Source organism: Mastomys coucha, unplaced genomic scaffold (assembly GCF_008632895.1).
Source record: "Mastomys coucha isolate ucsf_1 unplaced genomic scaffold, UCSF_Mcou_1 pScaffold6, whole genome shotgun sequence".
Lineage (NCBI taxonomy): Eukaryota > Metazoa > Chordata > Mammalia > Rodentia > Muridae > Mastomys > Mastomys coucha.
The window spans coordinates 2,731,216-2,750,555 of record NW_022196912.1 but is presented as its reverse complement, the minus strand read 5'-3'; the positions used below and the strand labels follow the sequence as shown (position 1 = coordinate 2,750,555).

Sequence of the window (19,340 nt, the reverse complement as noted above, 5' to 3'; positions counted from 1 at the left end):
TATTTTTATACTAACTTTTAAAAATTGGCTTTAAGAAAGGAGGGTATACTTTAGAGAAAAAGAGAATAGGTAGAAGGCAATAGGGACAGTTCAACAGAGGCCACTAATCTACTGCAGTAAAAACTGACATAGAAAGAAAATATAGTCTAAGAATATAATGTTCAGTTCAGTAATAGGTAGGTGCATGGCCATCTGAGAAGTAGCTAACAGTATTCAGCACCGAATGCTGAAGTGTACTTAATTTCTATTTACTTGCATATAAATTTTTCATTGATATAGTGTTCAATTATGAAGAATTTTAAATAATGCATAAATAAGCAAGTCAATGAACCTATACAAACCTGTAGACTTTATAAAACAAAGAATTTGTGACAAAAAATCTTTGATTCTGAATTGAGAGATGTAGGTAATAATTTATGTTGCCCATATTTTAAGATGATAATAACTTACATATAAGTTAAGCGATAGTAAACTTAATTTAACTATTAAAATCAATTTTATCTTTGCTTTTCCTTCTGAATTGTAACTAGTAGATAATGTAAAGTTTCACATATGGCTTACATTATATTTAAATTGGACAGCACTAGCTGAAAAATACATGGGGAGTTGGCAAGAACTGACAGGAAGTAAGTGCAAGCACGCAGTGAATGCAGCACAGTTTGTGTCAAGGATGTAGTACCAGACACTCAGCTGTGGGATGCTGAGGTTGGTTTCTAATAAACTAAGTTTGAGCTGCATTTGAGATATCCATGTGGAAATGAGTAAGCAGTGGAAATATCAGTGAGTTGATTGGTTGTGGCAGGAGAGAAGCCAAGACTATACACATGTGCTTCAAGAATACTTCAATCTGTTTTCAAAGCCCAATCAGTAGTAATCAGTTAAATATTTATTTCTTCTCCAAAGTTTTGTCCAATAAACTTGCATTTCTCAACTTCAATGGGCAGGAATTCTTATTTAATAGACTAGATCCAGGGTAAAAATTATTTTTCTTGATGAGAGAAGTCCACTTTTAAACTGTTTCCATAGAAACCTAGTTTTAATATGTTCTCCAACGGCAGTCGAGCATTCCCCTCAGTAGGAATGGACTACACTGCCAGAACGGCTATACAAACTTTTCAGTTGGTTTTCAGGAGGCAAAAGAAGATGATAAAGAATCCTCAGTTGTAGCTGTGCACACCTTTAATCCCTGCTCTCAGAAGGCAGAGGCATAAGAAATGCTGAGTTCCAGGCAAGCCTGGCTTACAGAGGGAGTTCCAGAACAGCCAGTGCTACACAGTTCTGACAGATTATCTCTTGCAGAAAGTGCCTAAGGCATGATAAATTATATACCCTAACATGTATGTTTTCATCAAAACATTTTTCTCAGGTTCTTGGAAATTACATCTAGTCTCCTGTTGTGCAAGATTTTAATTCTGGTTCGTTTTTCCTGTTATTAGTAGGAACACTCCCTAGTATATTCACCTTAGTTATTTCCTTTGTTTATTGAAATAAACCGTTTAGTCTGTGCAGTGGTGTTGCACATCTGTAATCCCAGCCCTTAGCAGGCAAGGGCAAGATCTTTGAGTTCGAGGCCAGCCTGGTCTACAGAGCAAAATAAACTGTTCCTATTTGGAATGGCCCATTGTCAGCATCAATATAATTCTAATGCATAGAATTACTATTTTGTTATTTCCTGTTCTTTGACAGACCTGTTTATTATGCTGTTTGCATTTAAAAAATATGACTATTGTGCAATTGCATAAGACTTTCAATGTTTTTTTGTGCAACAATAGGCATTTTCCTGACCATTGTGTAAATGACCTCTTATTCACTATGCATTTCTTAAAATAGTTATTAAGCTCCAAGCAGTGACTGCATTTCTTTCCCATCAGTCTATATGTTTAGACTTTTGCAAAGCTTGGATCCTTAATAAAGCATTTGCATATGTTTTAACAAAGGCTAATTATTTCTTTCTGGAAAACACAGTGTTATAAGAAAGAATGTACCAATACCTTCAGAGCACAGGCATTCTGAACTATTACTTCTCATGGTAATCCCATTTTAAATCAATAACGAAACTGTTTTAAGTTGTTAAATGAAGAAAATAGTTAGACAAACTAACTAATCAATTATCTACAACATAAATTACATTTTAGGTGACCTGTTATGCAGTGTTTAATTAGCCTAAAGAAACATTTCCTGGAGATAGAGTTCTAAAAAGAATTTTATTACAGAAGAAAAGAAGGGGTCTTCAGTAGCTAAAAAAAAAGAATCTAACAAAGCAATCTGTTATGTTGGAAGCTTGGCACGAGAAGACATTTAAGCAAGTCACCACTTCCTAGCCACAGAGCATTTGAAACCATTCTGAGCAACAGCTTGAGGCTCACTCCAAAGCAATGCATCAGGAAGAGAAGCAATCATAAGAAAGGGCAGACTGTGGACCAGATTTTCTCTAAGAAGTAATATCCTTGGCATGTTACTCCTCTTTTACAACTATATTCATATTTTCCATCAAACACATTGGGAAGTATGAATATGGTAGAGGCAATATGGAAACACTGAGCATAGAAACAGAGATCTTGGTGACTAAGCTTCAGCTATTAAACATCAATGGAAAGAAATAAATTGGAGAACAATAGAAAAAGAGGACAGGAAAACCCCATTCTTTAAAAGTGGGTTAGTACATTTCATTAGATTAGAGGACTGAGAAGGGAAATGTGGAAGATGGACTCAAATAAGGAAACTAAGACCAGAAAGCTGAGTGTGATTTATTTAATAAGGAGAACTGTCATTCCCTGTGGATAGGTAGGAGTCAGTAGGGGATTGACGTTTCTTCTTATTATTGATGAGATCAAAGGGGCAATTTTAGAAATTAGTGATATCAAAGAATTTAGCCAAATAACCAATAAAAATGTACTAGAAAAAACTCAAAGTGGAGATAGAACAACAACCGGGAAGTGGAGGCAGATGACAGACTTCTAAACAATAACAAAATCATGAATGAAGAAGGTACAGGTGGAGTCAGTGTTTTGGATCATGTTCTTTAAACTTTACAAGAGTATCAGAGGACATAAAGTGCTAGAAGCTAATTTACAGGAACTAGTACAACACAGGTAACTATTAGTTGCTTAGAAAAATGAGAAATCCCCTGCATTAACTTTTGTAAAAGACACAAGCTTGTAAGAAATGGAGGAAAAGACAGTGAACAAAGCCATAAATTATGAGTAATGGGGGTTACAGGTTTGCAGCACGGCTAAGCAGGTGCAGTGATTTGAATAAAGGTTCATAGTTCATATATTTAACATCTGATCCCCAGTCTGTGGAACTGTTGGGCAGGATGGGGAGGTGTGGCCTTGTGGGACTGTTTGTTGGGGTTTCAAAAGCCACACCATTCCCAGTTAGTGATAGTGAATGTTCTCTCTCTCTCTCTCTCTCTCTCTCTCTCTCTCTCTCTCTCTCTCTGTGTGTGTGTGTGTGTGTGTGTGTGTGTGTGTCTGTGTCTGTGTCTGTGTCTTTCAATCTTTTTCTCTGCCTCATGATGGTTGTCTCAGTTTATAAGCTCTTAGGTACTGCTCCGATGTCATGCTTACTTGCGTGTTGCTATGGTACAGCCACTGATTGCCATGGACCCAGCTTCTGGAGCTCTAGCCAAGCCCCATTAAACTCTTTCTTTTTATAAGTTGCCTTGGTCATGGCAATAGATAGTTAAGTAAGAGAGCAGCTAAAGGTGTTTACTGCTAAGCCCAGTGACGGGCTTTCTATCTCCTGAAGACACAGAGCAGAAGGAGAGAACCGACATCTCTGAGTTGCAAGTTACCTTCTCATCTCCACATGTCTGACACACCCACACACATACACACCCACACACACACCCACACACACACAGTAACAAAACAAACACAAAACAAAAACTACAAAATAAATAAACCAAAAAAATAGGAGCAGAAAAGCTTCTCTTTGCCATATTCTTTTTTCTTTTTCCTTATGCTCACAATTTGACAAGCACAGCGTGGTGGTATTTATAATGGTAAGACTTGGCCATTACCATATTAATTAATCAACTAATTAGGTAATTAATTAATTAACTGGAGAGGTTTTTCATGGTTTATTTTTTAATTTAGGTTGACACTCCCAAGGAGAAAAAGGGGAACATGGGATGGGGAGGGCTGTGCATCCATTATCACATCCTTTCCCCAGCACAGCCTGGCACCAGCTGTCCTCACAGTCAATAGAAGTCAGGGCATCAGTTCACAGTCTTCCCCAGAGATGACTGTGTCCTTCATACCTCAGCAGCTTGGATGACAAGAAATGTTCAAAACATGGCAAAAAGCCATTATTTCAGTTGTTTTAATTCTAATTAAACTTGATAGAGTTAAAAATTAGTACTCTAATTAATTCCTATAAGAACCAGGAAAACAAAACCATGTTCAATATGTACTTTACTTGACTTTAAGGTTTGAATTTAAATATTATGTGGCAACATGAAGCTCTCATAAAAGAGTGTATCTGTTCCCTAAAAATAGCATTTCAACAGAACAATATTTCAATTCAAGAACAGCTGGTGGAGAAAAACTTATGTTTCCTCTTGTTCATATGAGTGTATACACATATAATTATTGCCTATAAAATATATTTTTGGATAAAATGTTAGGACAATGAGATCATGTAGTCATGGAACATGGATACAGAGCAAGATGAAAAAGGTTAAGCAGGAATCATATTGTCAGGTTATTTAAAGACAATTAACATTTCCTATAAATATGATGTTTTGAATATATACTAAAAGTGCTAATCAAAGGTATATTTGTAAATCAAAATAAATTAAGAGTTTGGTTCCAAAACTTGGCCTCTTCCCAGCAGATGACAATGAAAAATCACTTAAGGCAAAAGTGTACAACAATTCACCAATGGAATTTAGAATGCTCTTTCATGCTCCCAAGATGAAAGTATTTCAAAGAACACTGCTCACTCACCCTCTCATCCAATTTCCCTGGTTAGAATAGGGTACCATTAATACCCACTGAAGGAGTGAGTCCTCATTCACACAGCCTTCCTCCCACAAACAGAGAGGTGTTAAAAGTAATCTCTAATTAGCACCTGTAAAGTGATACCTACAGGAGATTTTTTGAAAGTGATAATATTTGTAAAATTACATGCTACATCTGATAAAAAACTATATGCTACAACTGACAAAATCAATCTTAGTTAAATGTTTTTGTTCATTCCTCATGAGCAAATATTTTTAAATATTTATGGTAAAAAATGTCACAAGACACTTTATATGTTTTGTCTTTAAAACCTATGCTGTATCTGCTACTTGTGAGGGTAATATCTAAGTAATGTCACCTTATTCATATCTATTACATGCAAAGTAGATATGGGGCAAATGAAATGCTCAATAAACTATGAGAGAGGCTTGAAAAGTTAGAACAAGGCATGTTTCCATGTTTTTATTAATCATCATAATAATTATAAGTAATGTTCCATGACATCAGAAAGTTTATCAGAAAGTCAGAATCATTAATGGTAAAATAAAGTTACATAATAAATAGACTCATTTTGAAGGTAAGGTACATTATTGAACAAAAAAAAACTTTCAGTGCATGTGTTCTTAAAACAACAAATGATTCTGCATCAAATATCTATAAATTAACATCAATTAAAATACAGCTTGCAATAAAATAATTATGAATTATTATCCTTTTATTATGTTGTCAACAGGAAGCTAAATGATGTCCTCAGAGTTCTATGGAAACTAAAGTGTGTCCATAAAGATTTTTTTTTTACCAGTGAAAGTTAAGGCCTTACTGTTAGCCTGTGACTCAGTATTTTCAATATTTAATTAACATATTTATTTTGTTAGAAAATCTTAATAATTTTTCCCTCCAAATCTTCACCATTCCATGTCTCCTCATAAGCTCTAAAAATCAATAATCCACCTGGCTTTGAACTCTCCACTGATGGCATTTATATTAACATAAACAAAATCAATCTATCAAAATTAGGACACCGAATTCAAAGTGAACTTTTCCCAAGTTGTTCTATTTTTTTAAGTTCACAGTCAATCAAAATTTAAATGTGATTACATTTTCCAATGAAATCAAACTTGATCACTCTGAAAAATGGGAAGATAAGCCACAGCAAATATTCAAATCTTCAATGAAATTACATGCCAATCAGACTTTTACAGCTAGCTAAGTGAAACAGCATTATACATTTTTAGCAAGAATGGAGCATCTTTTAATGATGCAATCAACCTTCCTGTTTATTGCCTCTCTATCAATTAAAAACAGAGCAAAATTTTTCGATGAGATCTGTACAGACTTTATAGACTGCTGACTTAGAAAGTTCACATAAAACATCCTGCTAGTAAAGTGGGTAACCAAAATTTCTAACATATATATATATATGCATATATAATGATGCATATATAATGTATATGTGTATATATATGTGTGTGTACATATACATAATGCATGTATATATGATACATCACATGTTATACCAGTCAGCTTAAATCTCTTGTACTTTTAAGAAAACAAACAACAGGATATATATATATATATCCTAAATTCTACACCTTGCTTTAAGTTTAAATTTCTGATTTTGAAAAAAAAAAAAACTTATTTTTTTTAAAAAAAAGTATAAACTTTACAATTGTACTAATAATCAGATAATTCTTGAGTATTATTAATATTAACCATGGTTTCCAGGCATGCTGGCTGGAATCTCAGTTACCAAGAGCCAGAGATAGGAGGACCAATTCAAGGACAATTTGGATCAAAAGCCACACCTCTTCCCATGCTTCCCACAGTGAGAGAAAGCAACACCTCTATCACATGTCTCTTCTTGGATTTATTCTCTTCCCTTTCTGATTGTCCCTTTTCCTTGCTTTCTTACCTCCTAATTTTAATTTTTTTCCTTACATTTTTCTTTTCTATCTGTTCATGAGTCCACTTATTAAAAGGACTTAGAGAGGTACATCTCTGTGTCAAAACCAACAAAATAAGGCTACTATGAACATGTAATAAGTACACATGCTCCACTATGTTCATAGCAGCCTTATTTATAATAGCCAGAAGCTGGAATCAACCCAGATGTCCCTCAACAGAAGAATGGATACAGAAAATGTGGTACATCTACCCAATGGAGTACTACTCAGCTATTAAAAAAAATGAATTCATGAAATTTGTAGGCAAATGGATGGAACTAAAAAATATCATCCGTAGTGAGGTAATCCAATCACAAAAGAACACACATGGTATGCACTCACTGATAAGTGAATATTAGCCCAGAAGTTTGGAATATCTAAGAAACAATTCACAGACCACATGAAACTCAAGAAGAAAGAAATCCAAAGGGTGGATACTTTGAACCTTCTTAGAAGGGAGAACAAAACACCCATGGGAGGAGTTACAGAGACAAAATGTGGAGCAGAGATTGAAGGAAAGGCCACCCAAAGACTGCCACACACCTGGGGATCTATCCAGTCACCAAACCCAGACACTATTGTGGATGCCAAGTGCTTGCTGACAGAAGCCTATTATAGCTGTCTTCTGAGAGGCACTGGCAGAGCCTCTTAAATATAGAAGTGGATGCTCACAGCCATCCATTGGACTGAGCACAGGGTTCCCAATGGAGGAGCTAGAGAAAGGACCCAATAGCTGAAGGGGTTTGTAGCCCCATAGGAGGAGCAACAATATGAACTATCCAGTATCCCCAGAGATCCCAGGGACTAAGTACACATGGAGGGACTCATGGCCCCAGCTGCATATGTAACAGAGGATGGCCTTGTCAGTCATCAGTGGGAGGAGAGGCCCTTGATCCTGTGAAGGCTCAATGCCCCAATGTAGGGAAACGCCAGGGCCAGGAAACAGGAGTGGGTGGGTGGGTGAAGGGGGGAGGACGGGAAGGGAGTTTTCTGAGGGGAAACCAGGAAAGGGGATAACATGTGAAATGTAAATAAAGAGCCAGGCAGTGGTGGCGCACACCTTTAATCCCAGCACTTGGGAGGCAGAGGCAGAAGGATTTTTTAGTTTGAGGCCAGCCTGGTCTACAGAGTAAGTTCCAGGACAGCCAGGGACAGCCAGAGAAACCCTGTCTCGAAAACAAACAAACAAACAACAACAACAAAAAAGAAATGTAAATGAAAATATCTAATAAAAACAAAACATGTAAACCAAACCAAAACCCAACACTGAGATGTTAACTGCATGTGACTTGTGTCCAAAAAAAGGCTTGTGCGTGCTAATGGATGAACACGTGTAGACAATGTAAGGAGAGAAGATATTGGGTATGGCTGACCTCAACAGTGTTGGTTATTCCAGGAAACTATGGTCATTCCATAATTGAGGACAAACTCTCAGGGCAAGGGAAATTTGAAAAATACTAATGCAAGAAAAAGATTATGCAGAGATAAACATTGAATCTACAATGAATGGCAAGGCAAAGGTGAAAGGAGATCTGGGGAAGCAAAAACATCTGCGGCCAGGGGAGGGGCCATGCAGGTCGTGTACTGGCTGTATACGTGGAAATTATCAACCATTTATTTTTAAAGAAGCTTAAACTTACAGTTGGTCAGAATACGAAAGAAATGGCTAACATTTTAGACCAATCCCTTTGTCCATAAAATAAATAGCAGTAGTTCGAGTAATTCAATAACACCCTCTTACCACTTCACAGTGATCATTGCAGAATCTTTCTCAGGCTAAAAGTATAATTGGCTACAGATCAATAAGCAATTTCTCTTAGAAGGACAAAGGTCTTCTTTGCTTTCATATATATGTATACATACATATATGTGAAAGCTACATATATCTTTCAATTACTATTATTTCACATATATAATAATAGATTAAATAGCCCTTCAATCAGAGCTGAGCAAATATATTTTTTTAATATTTATTTTATGTATTTATGGTTGTACAGATGTCCACGAGCTATCATGTGTGTGGCTGCTGGGAATTGAATTCAGGACCTCTGCCGGCCCCACTCGCTCTGGCTCGCTCTGGCTCGCTCTGGCTCGCTCTGGCTCGCTCCAGCTTAATTCACTGTAGCTGTCTTCAAACGCACCAGAAGAGGGCGTCAGATCTCATTACGGGTGGTTGTGAGCCACCATGTGGTTGCTGGAATCCGAACTCAGGACCTTCGGAAGAGCAGTCAGTGCTCTTACCCGCTGAGCCATCTCGCCAGCCCCCAAGCAAATATATTTTGAAAGTCACAATTACTCCAAGCATCAAGATTCTTTACTGTCCTGTGAAGTCAAGTTTATCTCAACTGATCATTTATTTATGATGCTATAAAAATCCAAATGCTTTCAATTTTGATTATTTAGTTATTTGCTGAAAGGCAGGTGAAATTACTTTCCGAGGGTTGCCATTTTTTGACAAGTGCATTTTGAGTGGAAATTTACAAAGGTTCAATAACGGTTGTGCTGAGGTGTACTTTTCTGTTTATTTGTTTCCCTAAGATTAACAAGGAATTCAGCTCTTGTGGCCAATGTGAAACTTTACCTGACTTATTGGAAATTCTGGAAATCTGTTGTAAAAATAAGATTAAGGAAAATCAAATAATATCTTTGGAATTAAAAACTTGTCAATCTGTGATGATGTAGTGTAGTGACTGGTGGTTTTCCTAATTAGCTTAGGACTGATGTGTAGTGACAATTTCTATCAAGAAAGAAAATGTTTGAGGACATAGAATTTGGTAAAGGCATGGAGAGGCAAACATAAACAAAATGAGCAGATTTCCATAATCAGTAGACTGAGACAATTAACAATACTCAAGTATAGTAGAGAGGCTGTGGAGAATCAGCTGTACCTGAAACTTCAAGTTCTTCCTCTAGATGAAGCAAGAACCCTTGGAGTTTTCATTTGCTGGGTTGTTTTTAATGCTGCTGGGGATGGACACCTGGGTCTTGCTCACATTACACAAGCCCTTTACCAATGACATACATACCCAGATCTACAGTTCCTTAGATGTTGTATTTTTCTGTTTGTGATTTTGCTAAACAGAAAAATACTACTATTTTCTGTTAAAAAAATAGATGTTAAAGTATGTGTATTCTTCTTCATGAATTATACAGAGAACTGCAGAAATGAGGAATTACAAATGCACTTGGTAATTCCTTAAAAGTAGGATTGAAAAGAAGAGTCTGAGCTATGAAGTACATTATGGAAGCTAAGGAGAAAGCCTCTCTTTCTTAAGTGATTATTCGCCTTTTATCACCTTTTACTATGCACTGGTTGAGTCTCTATGTGAAGTTCAGCAGGGCTGAGACAGAAAAAGACCATTTTTCAGAACTTTCTCAAGAGCTATCAAAGCTAGTACAAAATGACCCAGAAACAATCATGTTACCATTTTCGTGTCCCCAACTTAATTCCTCACATCTTTCAAGTTTCCTTCCCTCATTCCTCCCACACCATAGAACTTTAGACAATTTCTTCTCTGGCAAGAAAAGAGGTAAGAACACCGAATCCAGATCTTCAGATGCCACCAATACCACAACCCCCTGCTTCCAGACAGATGGCACAGTGCTACTGAGCAATAACTTACTTTATTAACTTCTAAAATCTGCCTAGAGATGAAATTCACCCCAAAATGTCTTTTCAAGCACAAAATTGACATGATTTCAGATTCAAAAAGAAAAATAACTTTATTCCTATTATGAAGTATGTGCTAACAACATACAAACACCACAGTTTATTAGCTCTATCCCACGTTCACATTGCATTTGGAGGATAATCCAAGAAAAATATATTTTATACGTATTTATACATATATGTGCCTATATGCATATATATGTATACATATGTATAAAGTTAATAGTAAAGAGTAAATGCTAAGCCTATTGAAATGTACTTACTATGTGCAGCTCAAGGTAATCACCCAGGCCTGAGGAACTGTCCACACGCACCAACACTGCTTCCTTCTGGACAGTGCTAAACCCGATGGCCAGCCTGTCTGCTCGTGTACTGGGGCGGTCATTAGGAGGCCACTTATACGTAATCTGTCCACCACCTTTGCTAAAGATATATGTTGTCCCAGCTGTAAAACAAAAGACACATGCCATTAGTATGAATACACCAAGTCTGTGTTTCCTAAAGTCATATTGATACAGCAATAAAACATTGGCACTACACACAAAGCTATGACAAAGCAAATGATAGATTTCAATGAAACTTGCTCAAGAAAGAGGAAGAGTTGTAACATAAACAGCAAAGCCACTCAGTTTTTAATGTACTCATTAAATCCTCCAGCAGATGTTGCAGAACAAATGGTAGATTTCAACTTTCTCAATTGAGTTGGACAAGCACAGAGTGTAATGGGCTTTCATTTTTTTCCTGCCAGTTATAACAAGTAGTTTAGAAGGAAACACTGACTGAAGGCTTTAGAAGGCAGCAGAAACACACATCAACTTGTTTGTGAAACAAGGGCTGCATGTAGATGTGACATGAATAGATATGGCAGGGTCATACAGCACAGGGGAATGAACTGTAGTAAACAGGCTACAAATCAAAATTTGTGGGAACAGGGTCTTCTTACATATGACACAAGATAACTTATGAATTAATATCCATATACCCCAGAAGTCATGCCAACAAATACACATAACAGATGCCATCCAGGGAAGTCAGGTCTTACTTATGTGCAGCATCTAGGGTCTGTGAGACAACAGAGCATTCTAGAGAGTCCCTCACTATCTTTACTTCTTTCAAGTAAATACTGGTTTACAGCATGGAGAATAATGCTATGGTCTCAGCCATAAGTGTTAAGACTGTACCATAGGATGAGATACCAGGCATTATCTAGTGTATATAAAGAGAGTGTTTCAAAGCATTAGAGTTAAGTACCACATTGCTGATTTGTGAGCATCTCTCACATAGAAGACCTTGAAGAAGAAGATTTGGAAGATATTTCAGACAGAAAATGTGTAAGAGAGAATAAAGGAGCTGAAGAGATCGCTCAGTGGTTACTAGCATTTGCTATTATTTTTTTGTTTTTTGTTTTTTGTTTTTTGATTTTTTTTTTTTTGGTTTTTGGAGACAGGGTTTCTCCGTGTAGCTCTGGCTGTCCTGGAACTCACTCTGTAGACCAGGCTGGCCTCGAACTCAGAAATCCGCCTGCCTCTGCCTCCCAAGTGCTGGGATTAAAGGCGTGCGCCACCACCGCCCGGCAGCATTTGCTATTCTTGTGGAAGACCCAGGTTCAATTCCTAGAACCCACATGGAAGCTCACAACCATTTGTAACTCCAGGTCCAGACAGAATCCAATGCTGCCTTCTGATGTATGCAGGCATCTGGTATATATGGGGTAGATATACATACATGCAGGCAAAATATCCCTACATTAAATAAAATGAATAATCAGAGAGGTAGAGGAAGGAGAGAAGCAGAGACAGAGGGAGAGAAGGGAGAGGACAAGAGGGAGAGAGAATAGAAACAGATCTGAAAGTATCAGTCTATATTTCCAGCTACTAGAGACACTAAACAGAAAAAACACAAGTTCAAGGCCTGCCTAGACCACAGACTGAATTCATAACTAGCCTAGACAACATAGTAAGACCCAGTCTTAGAATAAAAGGGCTAAGCATGTTCAGTGATAGAATTTTCACCTAGCAAATGCAAAGCAATATGTTCAATCTCCAATGAGAAAGAAAAGAGAGAGGGGAAGGGAATGCCCATTGGTTAGTGGTGAATCATGAAGCATCTCCCATTACCTTATGGGTTTGAATATTTGGTCCCCATTTTGAAAGGTTATAGAGCCTTTAGAAGAAAGAGTTTAAGAGAAGTGAATCACTAGCTGAGGGCTCTCAGGTCTCACTGCCTACTTCCACTTCCTGTCTGCCTTCTGCTTCTGGACCCAGCATAGACACAATGTCAACGGCTGTTTGAGACTTTTGTGCAGATTTTCCCCACCATTATGGACTCTCTGTCATCACACTGTGAGTTTCACACCCTTCCTTAAGTTGCCTTCTTAGGGTGTTTTGGCACAGCATTGAAAAAACTAATAAGACACCTTTTATGTTCTATGTCCCCAGAAGTCTCTTCACCCTAGTATCACTAAGTAAGTACTCTTTGTATATTTTAATTTTTTCTTTAGCTTGCTATCTGCTACTTTTTAAAGATTCTTAAGGATTTTTGAAAAAATTTTTCCATGAAGAGTGTCAATAAAAATGGAATGCATGAGAAAGAGACTATAGTAGTTTCATAACTGTAAATAATACATGCACTTTATTAATTTTCTCTTTTAAGACACTTTGTTCTCTAATGCATATGAAATAAGGAATACTCTGAACTAGAGGTATTGTTTAGCAGAAGAAAACTTAACTGGAAAGTCTGATGTTCTCTTTGAGAATTATCCAAATAAAGCCATGTTGCAAATATCATTGGCCTGCAATGCCTGGTGCATCTAGATATTTACTTACTCATCTATGTACTTATATATTTATTCATTATTACTGTTATATTTTGAGACAAGATTTCATTCATGTTGGCTTCAAACTCCTCTCAGTGCCTCCCTAATTTTAGGACTATCACCTGAGCTTTCATATCTAGTGGAATAAGAATTTTCAAAAATACTTTCTGTGTCTATCTCATCATTACTTCTATACAGAATAAGTATTCTATGTCATATTTGAGGAGGTTCAGTTATAAGAAGTAGATGATAGTTAGCACTTGGTTAAGTAGAAAAGCTAGTTAAACCGTGGCTTTCAGACTCTTGCCCCAGGATGTGTGGTTTTATTACACTACTGTTTCTATTACACCAAAACACCCAGGAAAAGTTCACTGGATATTTCATTCTACCACATCAAATCTAGCCATCACATGTTAGTATGTCTCATGATTAGTGAAAATTTCACCTTATGACTTTGTGCTTTTCTTTCTGTCTCACAATGCTTGAATACACAGCCAAATATTGATGAGGTTGCTCCTCAAAGTTGTCTATAAACATTTCTAAAGGCATTATTGGCCTGAAAGTGTTTATCTAAATGTTTATAGTTTTGATGGAATAATTTTAATGTAAGTATAATTAATCACAATTTGAATTGGCAATGTAGTCCCAGTGAGACCCTGACACCAACATGTTACCAGTTGATTGTTCCTATGTGTGGTGACTTTATGATTCTTTAGGTTAACTAAAAGAAACAAACTCTTTTTCTTCAGGTTTATCTAAGTGGTGCTTACTTTGTTATGTACTATCCTACCCTGTATATATGCCACAATCACTATACTGAGTGCAATCTCGACAGCACAGTTTAATAATAAAGAAAGAAATTAGATTGATAGTCACTATTCTGCTCACTCCACAATACATGCTGACTCCTTTTTAAAAATTCTATTTTGTATAAAACTTTTAAAAAATTATAGTCTTAAATCCCTCCTTCCATAAAGCTAGAAAATAATGTTCATAAAGACAAAAAAAATCAAAGACAGTAGGAAAATGGGCTGAAATCCCAAACTCTACTTCATTGAGTATATGTCTTTGCAAATTACAAAGATGACATGTTTGCTGCCTCAGAACTTAGAAATGGTCAATAAACTCTGCCTAGGGTGGACCTCATTTCAAATTTCAGCTGTATCATATAATAGTCGCAGGACCCTGCACTAAGGACTTATTCTATATTTAGTACTTCCTGTTTGAAAAGATGAGACCAGCATCACTGCTTTCTAGAACTTATGTAGGTACGTGTGTACACGCACAGAAGTACCTAGGAAGTCCACATTCTAGTATACGATAAGTGTTCAGGGAGATGTGTGTATATATGTCTGCATAAGTATGTGTGTGTGTGTGTGTGTGTATGTGTGTGTGTGTGTGTGTGTGTGTTGTGTGTATGTTTGTTTCTCGGTGTTCATGCTTGCATGTGTATTCCTAAAGATCAAGAAAGCATAAACAACAACATTGCAACAGTACTGGCTTATTTTACTATCAGCACTTTGAGAAATTTAGGGTTTATTTCAAATTTATTTTCAAACCAATTACTTCTTAGTAATGGACTTTTGTACATCCCAATTTTTATCATCCTGTATTTCATTCCTTGGATTAGCACTGTCCTCATAAATCTGTTCTATTATTGCTATTTACTTTCACTAATAGTAAACAATAGAAGTGATATTAAGTTCTATCACATGGGAGTTTGTGAGACACAGAATATTCACTCAGCACCATAAATCACCCAACAAGGCTATATTTATACCACAAGACAAATATTCATTTGATCATTACATAAATTATATCTATAAACATGAACTAGTACCTAGCTTTTAAAAACACGTTTTTTTCATCAAAATACCCATGGAAGGAGTTGCAGAGACAAATTATGGAGCAGAGACTGGAGGAAGGACAATCCAGAGACTGCCCAACCTGGGAATCCTTTCCATACACAATCATCAAACCCAGACACTATTGTGAATGACAGCAAGCGCTAGCTAATAGGAGCCTGATACATCTGTCTGCTGAGAGGCTCTACCAGTGTCTGACTAATACAGAAGTAGAGGCTCACAGCCATCCATTGGACTGAGCACAGGGTCCCCAATGAAGGAGCTAGAGAAAGGACCCATGGAGCTGTAAGGGTTTGCAGCCTCATAGGAAGAACAACAATATGAACTAACCAGTATCCTCAGAACTCCCAGAGACTACACCAACAACCAAAGAGTACACACGATAGGACTCATGGCTCCAGCTGCATATGTAGCAGAGGATGGCTTAGTCTGTCATTAATGGGAGGAGAGGTCCTTCTTTGGTCCTGTGAAGGCTCTATGCCCCAGTGTAGGGAATGCCAGGGCCAGGAAGTGGAAGAGGGTGGGTTGGTGAGCAGGGAGAGGGGAGAGGGAATAGGGGTTTTAATCGGAGGGGAAACCGGGAAAGGGGATATTATTTGAAATGTAAAAAGAGGAAATATCTAATTAAAAAAAAAGAAATAAAAAAAGTTTGTTCTTATAACAACATATGCTATTGTTATTGATTTTAGAGAGATAGGAGCATATGATAATGGCAGGTCCAAGCTTTATATCAATGAGGAAGGGTCTGGAGCAGTGTGTTTCGTTGACCACTTAGACATTTTTCTAGGTGCCAAGCATTAATACATCAGTGAGGGAGGACAAACTGACCTTGGCATCCATCACCACCCTAAAGCATGTGGCAATTCAAACTTAAAATGGATTTTAGCAATCTGCATTTAATGCCTGTCACCAGTCTCTTACTTACCCTAAATTCATTAACAAAACTGGCACCATCATATTCATATTCTAAATGGTCAACATATGTTATGCTGGAATAAATGCTGCAAAATATTATACATAAGTTCCAATTTATGTTTTTCATTGTGTATGGTATAAGGACAAGAAATATCTTAAGCTCTTAATGAGCACAACTATGTACATGAAGGACACACTCTTCTTGCCTACAATCTCACCAGCCATCCCCTCTCAAAGCACTCCCATCTCAGACTCACTTTTATTTCAGGGAGGCTCATATATTTCCCCAAATTTATTGAAGTTCTCCAAAAGAGAAATCCAGTCACTGTGCATAGGACTGTTCGATTATTGGTTGTTCCAGACACTTTCTGCATACACAATAATGTAATTAAGTTCTGAAAAGATTAGCTTCTAACTCATAAGTACACTAAAAAAGGTTGTTCTTGAAGGCCTATAATACTTTAAATGCCATCCTGTAGACAACATGAAACATTCAGGCCATTATGTTTTCATTAAATATAACAGCGATATAGTGTTTTATCCAGAGAAAGATGGCAGAATGTCAGCTGACAATTAAAACAATTATGAATGATAGCTTTAACTCATCCTATCAGCATATGGATATGCCATTTTAAATTTAAATTTGTTGAGAATTTTTAATGTATAGGACATATTCTGTGGAGTAAAAGACACAAAAAGAAAAAATTAATAAAAATATCACCTTATATTACAAAAGTCTAAGAATAACTGTAAAGTCACTAAATTGTGAACCCTACAATATTTACAAATATTATCAACAATAGCTAATTATAGATCATTCTTTCTCTACATAATTGTGAAAGTGTTCATGTTCACTGAATTATCTCATGGAATCAAAGCACTATTGATTCAATGTTTAATTTTTTAGGAAAAATATGTAAAATTACATTACATGGTAAAAGATTAAAAAGATCAAGGTAGACTAAGAGTAGGCAGGAGGAATGTGTCCTTCATGTACATAGTTGTGTACATTAAGAGCTAAAAACATTTCTTGCTATAATACCACGATGTATATAAAAAGACTAGAGAAAAAATAGAGTTAGTAAGCCTTTAATAAAGAAAAAGCAAGGAAGACCCACGTAAGGGAAATTGTTAGCTACTGGCCCCAGACTCCTGGTCAAAGTAAATATAAATAATTCCCTAATAATGAAAGTCCTATCAGAGTATCTCAATGTGGCATTCAGGTTGAACAGAAAGATAAGTCTGTCATAAATTGAGAGCTGTATGTTCTTTCAGAACCCTAAGTTTCTAAAATTAAGAAAAAAAATCACTGGACTTTAAAAATGACTTGTTGAATTTTATTAAATTTAATCCTAACTATGAGAGCTAAGGAGAACTTTGCCCATGCATTAGAATTCCTCAAGTGGTGTTGGAAAATGAGTGCACATATCCCAAATGCCAATCAGAGACCTGGTTATGAAAACGGAGATAAGAATGCAGAGAGTCAGCCTTAGCAAGCTTCAGCTTCATCCTAACCAAGACACTGTTTCAAAATAAAAATGATACATGATTACTCAGTAAGAAGCTTCCACCAAATAAAACTATCGAAAAAATAAATGGCAGAAAGGTATTGTGGCTTCTCTGAAGCCTGGATTCATTTCTCTCAGACAATTCAAGTAGTAATTATGTATTTCAAAAAAAAAAATCAAAGAAACTTGGCTTTGCTATTGACCTGAAACATTTAACTGATAAAAATTATTTTCAGTATGCAGCAGTGTGGGGTTGGGAATGGGCAGAACCAATAGAAAGACCCAGAAACCAGAGATGTGAGAGGCTCCCAGAACCCAGTGGAGATGATATCACCCAAATGGCCCCAGAGCAGAGAGATAAGTCCTGAAGGACCACCTCCAGAGATAGTTGAGGGATGGGGCCATCCACCCACCTCAAAATTTTTAACCCAGAGTTGTTCCTGTCTTAAGGAAATGCAGGGAGAATTTTTGGGCTGAAACTGAAGGAAAGGCTACCCAGAGACTGCCCTACCTTGGAATCCATCCAATGCACAGACCCAAAACCCTGACATTAATGCTGATGTCACGATGTGCTTGCAGACAGGATTCTGACAAGGCTGTCTTCTGGGAGTCTCTGCAAGTACCTGACTAAGGCAGATGCATATACAGCCAACCATTGAACTGAGCCTGGGGACCCCAATTGATGAGTTAGGGGAAGGACTGAAGGTGCTGAAGGGGAATGCAACTTCAAAGGAAGAACAACAGTGTCAACTAGCAGACCCCACAGAGCTCCTAGAGACTAAGCTATCAACCAAAGATCATACATGTGCCAGTCCATTGCTCTCACTACATATGTAGCAGAAGACTGCCTTATCTGGCCTCAGTGGAGGGGATGTGCTTGATCCTGTAGTGGCTTGATATCCCAGAAAAGGGGATGCTAGAGACGTGAAGTAGGAGTGGATAGATGAGCATCCTCTTAGAGGCAAAGGGGAAGATGGATAGGGTGGCAGATTCATGGAGGGGGAAATGGATCAGTAAGGCCCAAGGAACAACATTTAAAATTGGCCCTGTGAAGGTTCTATGCTCCAGCGTAGGGGAATGCCAGGACCAGGAAGTGGGAGAGGGTAGAGTGGTGAACAGGGGGGGTGGGGAGGAATCAGGCGATTGTTTTAGTTTTTGGGTTTTTTTTATTTTATTTTTTTTTGCTTATTTTATTTTCTTTTCCTTTCTTCTTTTGGAGGGGAACTTGGGAAAGGAGATATCGTAAATAAGGAAAACATCTAATAAAAAAAATAAATAAATATCTGCAGATATATGCATTTAAAAAATAAAATAAAATGCAAACAAATAAAATAATCAACAATAAATAACAATTATTTTCTAATAGATATTCTATGTGTTTATATTGGCTGTCACAAAAATACTATACCTTTGAAAGAAGTACATGTTCACAAGCATAGCATGCACACATTTTATAATTTGACATTTATGAATACCCATTTACATGATGTAAGCATTCCTCTGTGATACCTAAAATAATATTTTAGGTTTTAAATAGATCCATAGATTTCTATTATGTATAAACTTGACATGTGTTCACAGAAGCGACATTGTGCTATTATTAGTCACGGATATCTCTAAAGTTTCAATGAGATCAGTAAGGCCCAAGTTAACTAGA

General features: G+C 36.9%; 1 protein-coding gene across 34 annotated transcripts in view; it reads right to left on the bottom strand.

The window, feature by feature from the left end:
- The window catches only part of Nrxn1 (neurexin 1), a 1,104,407-nt gene that overhangs the window by 344,402 nt on the left and 740,665 nt on the right, over window positions 1-19,340 (bottom strand). For all 34 annotated transcript variants that reach the window (XM_031356553.1, XM_031356556.1, XM_031356572.1 and 31 more), the window contains one exon: window positions 10,844-11,025. In XM_031356553.1, coding sequence (XP_031212413.1) covers window positions 10,844-11,025 — 182 coding nt within the window. The remainder of the gene's footprint in view (window positions 1-10,843; window positions 11,026-19,340) is intronic.